Source organism: Mixophyes fleayi, chromosome 7 (assembly GCF_038048845.1).
Source record: "Mixophyes fleayi isolate aMixFle1 chromosome 7, aMixFle1.hap1, whole genome shotgun sequence".
Lineage (NCBI taxonomy): Eukaryota > Metazoa > Chordata > Amphibia > Anura > Limnodynastidae > Mixophyes > Mixophyes fleayi.
The window spans coordinates 26,464,133-26,475,617 of NC_134408.1; the positions used below are offsets into that span (position 1 = coordinate 26,464,133).

At 43.7% G+C, this 11,485-nt stretch overlaps 1 protein-coding gene across 1 annotated transcript; it reads right to left on the reverse strand.

The window, feature by feature from the left end:
* Window positions 1-224: 224 nt before the first annotated feature.
* Window positions 225-7,269, reverse strand: WFIKKN1 (WAP, follistatin/kazal, immunoglobulin, kunitz and netrin domain containing 1). The gene is made up of 2 exons (XM_075179487.1): window positions 6,082-7,269; window positions 225-2,362 (listed from the first exon to the last, which is right to left on the reverse strand). Exons 1-2 carry the CDS (start codon window positions 6,355-6,357, stop codon window positions 887-889), a joined length of 1,752 nt encoding a protein of 583 aa, XP_075035588.1. The 5' UTR covers window positions 6,358-7,269; the 3' UTR covers window positions 225-886.
* Window positions 7,270-11,485: the final 4,216 nt, after the last annotated feature.

Below are 11,485 nucleotides of genomic sequence, written 5' to 3' on the forward strand. Positions count from 1 at the left end.
CTCCAAATAAAATATCCGTCTGCTTTACACTTAATCTTGGAACAGGCCGCATGGACTGAAATGTACCTGGATAATGTGAATACAAATCTAGTGTCCATGTCAATCAGTTTTTGGAAATGATTAGTACTGTACTATGCATACACCTGGTCTCTCTTATTCTGTGTATTTTACAGAAAGACAAACATGAATGAGTAAAAAATGAGCATTTTAATTTTTTGTGGCACCAGAAATTTAGGTAAAATGAAGCTGTAGATGACACACGCAAAATGCAGTTGAAAATATCTTATATATATATAATATAGCACCTATGACTGCCACAAGTGATTTAATGTGTCTGTGAGCAACAGCTTATCAACTGTAAAAAAAAACAACAAATCACCTACATGCAGTGGAGGCAGCCATTTTGTAGATTGGTCCATGAAAACACAGGCTATGCATTCACTAGGAACTTTGTCTCTCAGTGATGTCCCTGGTTCCTAGTGAGCGGATAGGCTCCATATTGGTTCAGCCCATAAAATGGCTGCCTTCACTGTGTGTAAGCAATAGGTACACTGTCATATGTTTTTTATTGATTACAACTTTGGTATCCATTATAATATTGTCATATGGATGTTGTCAAAATGTGTTATCAATATCCTTATAGCAACTGGACCATGAGTGCACAGCTGAGAGGTTTATTTTCTAGAACATGTATTGGGTCATATTGTCTTAGGGCTAAATTTACTAAGCTGCGGGTTTGAAAAAGTGGGGATGTTGCCTATAGCAACCAATCAGATTCTAGCTTTCATTTATTTACTACTTTCTACAAAATGACAGCTAGAATATTATTGGTTGCTATAGGCAACATCCCCACTTTTTCAAACCCGCAGCTTAGTAAATCTAGCCCTTAGTCTTGAAATCGGTTCAGAATATGACATGTTCCCTTTTCAAGCATGTCTTTGACTTTTCTCAGCCTTTTCTCATTGGCAGGCCGGACATAACTAGAGGGTCCCAATAACGCCATGCCATCTTGTACCAACCCCATAATCAAGAGCTGACTGTCCCCTGGACCAGCAAGATTGCTGCAAGCACACCCCCCTCCTCCACTCTCTCCCACAGTCACTTCCAGGTACTTGGTATGGAAAAGACGGAGACCCATGTAGTCATCCTTTAGTACCTCCACAAGGACAACTCGTAGCACTCGTTCCTCCCCAGAATCCTCCAGCCTTCCCACAATCACAAAGTCACTACGGCACAAACTAGGTGCGAGCCGTCCTCGCTGGTGACATCCCTGGCATTGCTTGGCACGTGGCAGAGGACAGCGATCATCACAGGCCTGCCTGCTTTCAAAGTTGTTTTGGTTTCCATGGCATCCACTGTAAATGAAAGAGAAGCACTGTCGCATGAGCGGACTGTATGCCCACCTCCATTCTGGAGCTTTACATGGACCTCTTACTGGTGGTAACATACAGGGATCAGGTGGTTTGGCCTGGCATGATGCCCGGCACTCTTCATAAGTCTGAAAGATATTAGTAGTACCTGGACACCCCTTATGAAGGAAGGTCTGGCAGTCACCACTTTGTGGGTCATAGAACCAGTAAAGTACGTGAGGACCATGGCATTCACTGTGGTCTGGGGGCTTTAGGCATTCAGAGGGGTGTGCTGCATTCACTGGGGTTGTACCTTTCATCACAACAGAAAGGGGGAACTGAGCGTGAAGGAGTCCTGCCGAGTTCCGGGCCATACAAACATAAATTCCAGCATCTTCTGGGCGAGCATTGTAGATGACAAGCTGGCCAGAATTGGTCACCACTAGATTGCCATACATCTGGTCTGGTCGCATCAATGGAGCAGCAGGACCATCACCCAACTTCTCCCAAAGGATTTCAGGCGGTGGGCGACCACTAGATTCACACTGTAGCCCTACAGTTCCACCTGTGGTCACTGTCTGTGGGGCTGGTGAATGATACAGTGCTGGAGGCACAGGCACTTCCAAAGGGGTCGAAGTTTGGGTTGGCTGGGGGGTGGTCTCAGAAGGGACTGCTGTAGTGAGAGGCCAGGATGACACAAACTTGCATGGCACCTCCAATAACGTGATGCCTCTGGCACAAGCCTCAGCATCCATGTAGCAGCTGTTATAGTAAGTTAGCCCATCCGAGGCACAAGTAAAGCCTGGCTGCTTTCCACATCGCTCCCGGCACCGGCAAACAGGACGCCCTTCCCACATCTCACATACTGAACCCTGCTGAGCACAAAAGAAACCGGCACAGGTAGCAGGACGGAGGGAACCAAGAGCGGGCAGGCCGGAGTCTGGGTAACGGGCGGCCACACAACTGTGTTGTCCACAAACATTTGTGCAACATTTCTCAAATGCTTCACAATCCTGGAAAAAAATGAAATGAAAAAGACATTATAATATAGAATATAGCCATCTCAATAATGCTCCTTCTTTCTAGAGAGACTGTACATTGTCATATGGGGCAGCACAGTGGTTTAGTGGTTAACACTTCTGAATCACGGCGCTGGGTTCATGCGTTCGATTCCTGAGAATGGGCTTTTCTGTGTGAAACTTGTATGTTCTCCCCGTGTTTGTGTGGGTTTCCTCCCACACGCCAAAAACATAATGGTAGGTTAATTGGCTGCTAACAAAATTCTCCTTTGGGGGGATGTGTGAGTGTCTGTCTGTGTGTTAGGGAATTTATACTATATGTGTGTGTGTGGGCAGCAGAGGTGGCTGATGGCAATGTTGTGTGTTGGCAAAGGGGGCTTGTGGCAATGTAATGTGTGTGTGTGTGTGTGATGGCAAGGGGGCTTGTGGGAATGTAAGGTGTGTGATGGCAAAGGGGGCTCGTGGAAATGTAATATGGGTGTGAGGTAGGTGTTTAATAGCGGGGCCTATTACTTTAAGATGGGGTGGTTTGGGGCTATTAATTGAATGTGGGGTTGGCTGAGTTTGAGAAAGAGGGCTATTTATTAAATGTGAATATGAATTATTTAATGCAGGCATGGTTGTGAGAAATGGCTATATTTATTAAACGTAAATGCTATTAAATTTATTGCTGGGGCTGATTTGAAGGAAGGAAATAGGTTTATTTATTAAATGTGAATACTAGTATTTTAATGTTGGGGCTAGAGGGAAGCCAATTTATTAAATGTGGGTGCTATTGTTTTAACACTGGAGCTCATTGGAGTTTTCTAAATTCCATGTACTCATTTTTTTACCCAAATAGGGCTCCAGCATTCCAGGATCCAGACAAGCAGCAACTGATCAAGAGACACCAGCAGCCACAGGTAGGGAAAGCAACAAGAACAGGTAGGAGAGAGCAGGACAGTCTGCCAACTGTATTTTTCTATATTGGCAGTTCCTCTGCACCATGTTATTAAATAAAAACGAATATGTATATTGTGATGACATTCTCTGATACTGGGTTGCTACTGCTACATTTAGTTGCTCATTTTGTCCTACTTTCTATGTATTAGTGTACCCATCACTCTGCCAACTGTATTTTTCTATATTGGCAGTTCCTCTGCACCATGTTATTAAATAAAAACGAATATGTATATTGTGATGACATTCTCTGATACTGGGTTGCTACTGCTACATTTAGTTGCTCATTTTATCCTACTTTCTATGTATTAGTGTACCCATCACTTGTACACAGAGGAGGCAGCCATTATGTGGGTGAACCAATAATCATATGTCCCAATTTCAGCAGGTCAATCCTGATTTAGAGCTCTGTCCCGTGAGAGGGAAGGGTGGTAGGTAATGGGCAGTCTAGCACTTTACAGCCCTCTGGTGGCATAGTCAACTTTGTACTAATCCCTCCTGCTTTTGTGTTTGCCCCGGCCTACAGTTGATTTGGTCCCGCCCACATGAGGCCACTTCCAGATTTTTTTCCAGGGCCACTTAATATTCCCAATCCACCCCTGTATATATCTATATATGTATGTGTATATATATCTCTATATCTGTATGTGTGTATATATGTGTATATATCTATATATGTATGTGTGTGTGTGTGTGTGTATGTATATATATATATATATATATATATATATATATATATATATCTCTCAAAAGTTTATTCAGGCAGGTAAGGGGTTGAAATGGCAAAGCTATAAGTGGCTATGTAGTGTCCATAGATGTCATTGGAAATTCCAGCCTGGGTCCCCACATGCAGGAGCGGATTGGCCATACAACCTACCTGGAGTTTTCCCAGTAGGCCACTTGCCTAAGGAGGCCGCTGAATGTTTTTTTGGGGTTTTTAAAAAAATATAAATATTTGTAAGACCCCACCCCCCCGGATCCTGGTGCCAGCAGAAGGGGTCCCACCTTCTTTAATGCGGCCGCGAATCCCTGTGTGTGGCTGCCTTCTCCTATCGGTGTTATAAACAGGAGTCACATGGGACGGCACCTGTCACGTGGTGTGCGTCCCATGTGACTCCTGTTTATAACACCGATAGGAGGAGACAGACACACATGCAGAACGACAAGAGAGGCTGTCAGCTTCTCTCGCACAGCGGATGTAACAAGTTAAGTGTGAGGGTGGAGTGTATGTTAATATAGTGTGTGAGTGTGATGGGGGGCTTTTAATATATATATTGTGTCAAGGGTTTTTTTAATATAATGTGGGAGGAATGGAAGAGAATATAATGTTGGGAGATAGGCTATTAAATTAATGGTGGTGTTTAGGAGGGAGATAATTATTTAATGGGCGATATTTTATTTGTGGGGTGATGGTGGGTCAATTTAATTTATTGGTGGGGCCTATTCATTTAAGAAAGGGTAGTTTAGGAGCTATTAATTGAATGTGGTGCTGAGTTTGGGAATGAGGGCAATTTATAAATTGTATGTACTATTAATTTATTGTCAGGGCTGGTTGGAGGGGAAAACAGATCTATTTATCAAATGTGAATATTATTATTTTAATGTTGGGGCTGGAAGGAGGCCTAATTATTAAATGTGGGTGCTACTGATTCACCACAGGGCTGGTTGAAGTTTTCTACATTTCATGTACCCTTTTTTTTCCCCCAAATAGGGCCTCCAGCATTCCAGGATGGAGATAAACAGCAACTGAGCTCAAATCACCCGCAGCCACAGGTGGTGAACATGACACACATATACAGGTACACACACTGGGCACACATACACACAGGGGCAGGCACACTGGGACACACGTACTGAACCCCACCTACCATTTATTTGGCCCCACTTACATGAAGCCACTTTCAGACTTTTTTCCAGGGCCACTTTAAGTTCCCAATCCGCCCCTGCCCACATGTGATGGAGTTGTTAAGGCAGTGCCAACTGAACACTCCTTTACATATATATTTGCTTCCAAATAAATGTGTAGGAAGGACAGTGTTGGCTAACCTGTGACACTCCAGGTATTTATGAAACTACAAGTCCCAGCATGCTTTGCCAATATATAGCAGTTAATTGCTGGAAGGGTATGCTGGGACTTGTAGTTTCACAACACCTGGAGTGTCACAGTTTAGCCAACACTGGTGTAGGAAAACTCCCCTTTTTTTTGTAACCAGAATTGTATTCACTGAAATTAATGAAAAAAGTGCCATGACAGATAAAAAGTGCAAGCTGCGGAACTGGACAAATGGCACTGTACCATCAACGGAAGAAGCATAAATAATTTTTTGGGCATATTCAATTAGTTTTGCTGTGCGCCATAGCGCGCGGCTGCAGAAGTTCCTTTACCGCAACACTGTGTATTTCCTTGCGCACCGCATAGGGTTGCAAAGGAAAATCCACGAAGTTGCAGCACCGTATTGTCAATTTAAACGAGCAGCCGCGTGTAATCGCGGACTGCAACGCTAATTGAATATGCCTCAATGTGTTGTACTTTTATGCCGTTTTACATGTATCCACAGTACATGGAAAATGCGTAGAATGAAAGTCACATGAACAAGCGCTACAAATGCAGTGCAACTTGGGCCAATATTGTAGTTATGTTCAACACAAACATTAGTAGTTATATTGCTCCTACATTTAAAGGAACCTAATTAAGTACAGTACATTCTAATAAATTCCATACAAAAGGTGACAGAGGTTATCCTGCTGAGTCCAGGGGATGGATCCATTCTTACCTGATCAGATTCACACTCTCTTTCACAGGTGCTCTGGGCGTCCACCCACAGGTTGGCATTCAGCTGGTTGGGGCAGATGCCAAAGTGCCCCCTGGTTGGACTGAAGCTACCCCCTTCTGCTTGCAGGCAGAGCAGAACAAAACAAAGTACTGACCGCATCTCCCCTCCTAACAGTCCAGATCCTGCACATGTGCGTGTTCTGTTACGCAACTCGAAATTCCACATATAAAATGTGTTTGCATGTACTTTGCTCATAGCCTGTGCGTGTTTTAGCATGTGGCATTTTATATGTATGCTTTAAACCACATGCATTGGACATATTACATACTTCATCCTAGAGTTTGTGAAAAACTTTAGTGACGGAAAACTATTTATAATAAAGGCCACCCAACAGCGCATTATGTGTTTGTATGGCATGTTGTACGGTTGTGTAATCTAACACCCATGTTTATGGTAGCGTGTTGCAAAAAATAAAAGCTCTAGCTAAAAGTGCTTCTATAAGAACATGCATGTGTATATATAGGTGCAGAGGTGGATGCTTGTTCCATTACGTGTGCGGACTGCGGGTCTGCGGCATCTAACCTTACTTGGGCATCATCCCAGGGCAGGCACACGTGTCCAGGTGATTGTATCACACTGCCATCCGTGGCAGCCTGTGGGCACAGAGTCCAGAGAGGACCTCCGCTGCCTCTGCTCTCTTGTCCTCCTCTCTCCCACCCCTGGTGTGGGACAGGATAACTTTCCAAGCAGAATACTGGCTGGGAGGGAGCAGATCCTGTGTCTGTGTGAGGAGAGGGGGTTGTGTGTCTGTTATTACAGGGACAGCAGGGAGGAGTGGCAGAGCGGTGCCTACACAATGTGTGAGTACCCAGGTAACTGGATGACACTGCAGGAGGGATGGTGTGTAACTAGGATAAAGAGAAGCCGTCACTGGGGCACACAGGTGTGACAGCAAGTGATATGCTCTACGTTTATAGGGAAGTATGTATCTTCTGTAACTGGTGTGTGTGTGCCCAATGCAGAGGTGAGTATTGGGGAACTTGTGTGCTTGCACAACTCAGAGCTGTGTGCGATTGTGCGCCTGAGCCCACAGATGGACTAGGACTATGGGGTTTCTGTGTGTCTCAGATATCCCTGTGTGTTACTCTAAAGCGAAGAGTGCGCCCATTGATATGTATCAGAGAGGGCAGTGTGCATCTCCATGTATATATATAGTTCAGGAGGTGAGTGTGTGACAGAGGTGTAGAGTGTATGAGAGACAGAGGGAGTCTGTCTACATGTTTGTTTTATAAGTGTGTGCCACAGAGGTATACACTGTGGGAAGGAGGAGGGAGGGGTGCAAGCATAGTGCTTCCCTGTTATAGGGGTGGGTGATGGGGGGGAGTAACCCAATTCCACCCCTTGTCTCCTTTCATGCAGTGTTGGTGTCTTTCAGTCTGAATCCCCCTCCCTCTTGCAGACACTAAATGAGGGGGGATCAAAGGCCGCTGGCATTTAACCACTTCCCACCCTTATGCAGTCCTAGTATTGGCATCTCCCTGACAATCCAGCCCATTCCCCTAAAGCCATTCTCAAAGGCTCCTGGGACTACAAGGCCCACAATGCACTGGGGAAAACAAAGCAGGAAAGCCGACTCCTGAAGTAGAAAAAAAAATAAGGGATATTCTCAAAAGTGTCAGAACATTACAGTCTTGTTTTTAAATTCCAATTGTTGCTTATTACACCTTATTTTCAAATCTTGAATTCATTTTGTGTCTAGAAAATGGTAAAAGTAAATTATTAAATTGTGCGGGAAGTTCAAGGTTGACGTTGTTTTTTGTTTTCATACTCTTTAAAACATGTTAACCTGTTTGAAGACAAGACAGATTGAAATATGGCATTCATTGATGTTTTACCACAATAGAACACTTACAGACAGTTTATAGAGCATCTATCAGTGAGATATTTTCTGTAATTGTGTCTCTGTGGTAAACATTTTTTTAAAAAAAGCAATGTTTTTATTCCATCTAGTGTTTGAACCAACTGATATTTACTCACGTTTTATAGAATATAACGACTGAGATGGCAGATTTGGACATGGCAAATGCAATTGCATTTAGTACACGGCGCTGCTAATGCGGTTAATGAATATACATGTTAACAAATCACAAATCTGTCAATCATCATTTAGGCGTCCTCTACATAGGAGAAAACAATTTGCTATAAACAAACTGGATGTCATAGGCAGGCGTGGGCTGGGAGAGCTCGGCCCGGGGGGCACACAGGCGGCCGCATCATGTGACAGGTGATGTGCCCGCGTGTCACGTGATGCGGCCGTCTGCGTGCTGGACGCGGCCGTCTGCGTGCTGGACGCGGCCGTCTGCGCGCTGGATGCGGCCGCATCGCGTGTTTTGCGATGCGGCCGCGGATATTGTTATACAAATTTGGCTTCCGGGGGAGTTGGGGCCGGCCCAAACAGGGGTCGGACTGAGCGGCCTGGGGGGGCGATGCCCCCCTGCCCCCCGGCCCAGCCCGCCCCTGGTCATAAGGGTCACCAGAAAAGGAAGAGTGTTAGGGCAGTAATGTACAGGGCCGTCTTTTCCACTGGGTACGATGGGCAGTTGCCCGACGGCCCCACGGGCAAGGGGGCCCCATAGGCTCTTAATTTAGAATAAATAATCCTGCAAGATAAAAATTCCTGCAAAAAAAAACCCCCAACTTACCTTTTGTGGTCAGGTCAGGTGGGCAATCCGGCTCCCTCCCTGTTCCTCTCCTCCGTGCTGCACTCGCACTGAATGTTCATATTTTCATTGAGAAGCGCATCATGGAGGAGCCACAGCGCGAGAACCAACGGAGAAGCAAGCGACAGAGAGGATCCAAAGAAGCAGAAGACACAGAATAAGAAAAAAGAAGAGAAGAAGGGGGTGCAATCGGAGAACAGGGCGATTTGAAAGGTAAGTGAAGGGAGGGATTTGATTTTCTAGTTGCTGTACTTCAAGGATCGCTGATCGAGTACATTTAAATAAAAAGTGAATATATATATATATATATATATATATATATATATATATATATATATATATATATATATATATATATATATATATATATATATATATATATGGGCCCCAGTGTGCCGCTTTGCCCGGTAATGTAGTATACTCACTGGGCCTGATTCATTAAGGAAAGTAATGCAAAAGCATAAGTAACTTTGCACCTTGGCAAAACCATGTTGCATTGGAGGGGAAGGTAAATGTAACATGTGGGGACAGATATATAGTTGGGATAGGGCATGTTCTAGATCAAATTTAAATTTCAGTGTAAAAATAAAGCTATCAAGTATTTGTGTTCTACCTGAAAAAAAAACCAGTCAGTATTTGACCTATGTGCAAAATAATAAACTAATTTGCACCCCTTGCATTGTAACATGATTTGTCCTGGAGAAAATTTACTCCTTTTTTATTGCCTTAGTCTCCTTAATGAATCAGGCCCATTATGTGTTCCAGACAATAAATACCTGATGCCAGATATTGATGAGTGTGGGAAGATCAGTATTTTTCCAGTTGGCTGCCACTAGGCAGTTAGCCATGTTTAATATTTGTCTATGGGTTTCTCAGTGTACTTAGGTACACCAAGGATATGGCATGGAAGGAGAGTGTACGATAGGCAGGAGGAGAGCTAAACGCCCATAATAGTGTGAATGAGATTATGAATCTCTTGCTTATACGCCACTACCTTGGGGTAGTTCCACCAGACATGGGACAAGGTACCAAAACCTCTACATTTCCTGCAGCAGCTGCCAGACACGGATGGAAACAGCTCATAGACAGCGACCAAGTACCACCTATACAGGAGTTTATATGTGGATACAGTTAGAGATCTTAGCTTCTCTTCACTGATTTAAGCACATTCAGCAGGGTCTAAGATCCTCCAAAGTTCTCCTTTCACTTTTATTCATGTGGATTCTTCAAAGTTTGACTCTGTAATAGCAATAAATGATAAAAGGTCAAAATGAGACTTTTTGAATCTGATCTGTCATGGCTAGGGTGTGTTGGGTTGTGGTACATGTTAGAATAGTGAGCAGTATAGATGTTTCAGTTGCAGGTGTTAAAAAAAAAAAAATTCAGTTGAGAGCTGAAAGCAGTTTTGGAGTTCTTAGAATTCTGGTAAAGAATGCAGGGAAGCTACATCTGGTAAGAATATGTTTTTATAATGCCTTTATTGAAGGATGTTTGGAGTACATCTTCTCCAGTATCTATCTGTTGAATAAAGCCTGTGCAATCTTGTAGGCACATAATACAGTATGAGCTTATAATATTATTATTATTATTATTATCGTAGATATGTAAGGCGCCACAATGCTCCACAGCGCTGTACAGTAGGGAAAACAGGACATACATAGAACGTAAAAGGTAGACAAAATAAATGCAGACATGAAAACAAAGGGTATGGAGGACCCTGCTCATTAGAGAGCTTACATTCTAAAGGGAAGAGGGCACCGCTGAAATAAGAGGAGCAAATGTGGCTCAGAGTGAAGATTGGGACAGTTGTGAGGGTGCATTAGTGTGAATAGTGTTATCGGGGATAAGGTCACCTCTAAAAAAAAAAAAAAAAAAAAAAAAAAAAAGAGATGGTCTTTCAAAGAGCATCTAAAGATTTGAAGGCTGTGGGAAAGTCTGATTGAGTGTGGTAGGCAATTCCATAAGTGGGGAGCAGCACAGGTATACACGTTTGTACACATTTTCCTTTATTTTAACACAAATAGAACCAATGTCAGTGTTCTCTCTAATTTCATCCAACTCCTCTTCAGCTAGTACCTTGGACAGATCCATCTCCCAGTTTTGGGAGTGTCTTTAATCACGGGACTGTGGGATGCAAGTACTGAACAGATTGTGGAGATCAGGCGTTTAGAGGAGGAAGAGAGAGGAGATAAAACGTTGTTAAAGGCCTGAGGCACAAGATCGGTTTAGATATTTGGTAAAAATGTCTGAACGGCAAATATTGGTAAGAACATCTAGAGAGAATGGAGAATTCCCCCTGCAGTTCAGAGACTGAAGGGAAGTTATTGAGAAATCACATACTACTCACCAGCAAGGGACTGTAAGAGTGGCCAAAGTGATATTCATGGTCAATAGGCAGGTGCTGGAGGTAAGCCATAACAAGCTCGATTTCAGAGATGTGGGGTGCTGATGTCTTGGGAGCCAGAGAAGGGTTTCCTCCGGGTGCTCCGGTTTCCTCCCACACTCCAAAAACATACTGGTAGGTTAATTGGCTGCTATCAAAAATTGACCCTAGTCTCTACCTCTCTGTCTGTATGTATATGTCTATGTGTGTGAGTGTGTGTCTATATTAGGGAATTTAGACTGTAAGCTCTAATGGGGCAGGGACTGATGTGAATGAGTTCTCTGTACAGCGCTGCGGAATT

Excerpts from the sequence above, each read along its gene's own strand:
- WFIKKN1 (XM_075179487.1), bottom strand. The coding sequence starts at position 6,357 with ATGCTAAAACACGCACAGGCTATGAGCAAAGTACATGCAAACACATTT. Across the intron at positions 2,363-6,081 it reads GAGAGTGTGAATCTGATCAG|GATTGTGAAGCATTTGAGAA; the intron begins GTAAGAATGGAT and ends ATTTTTTTCCAG.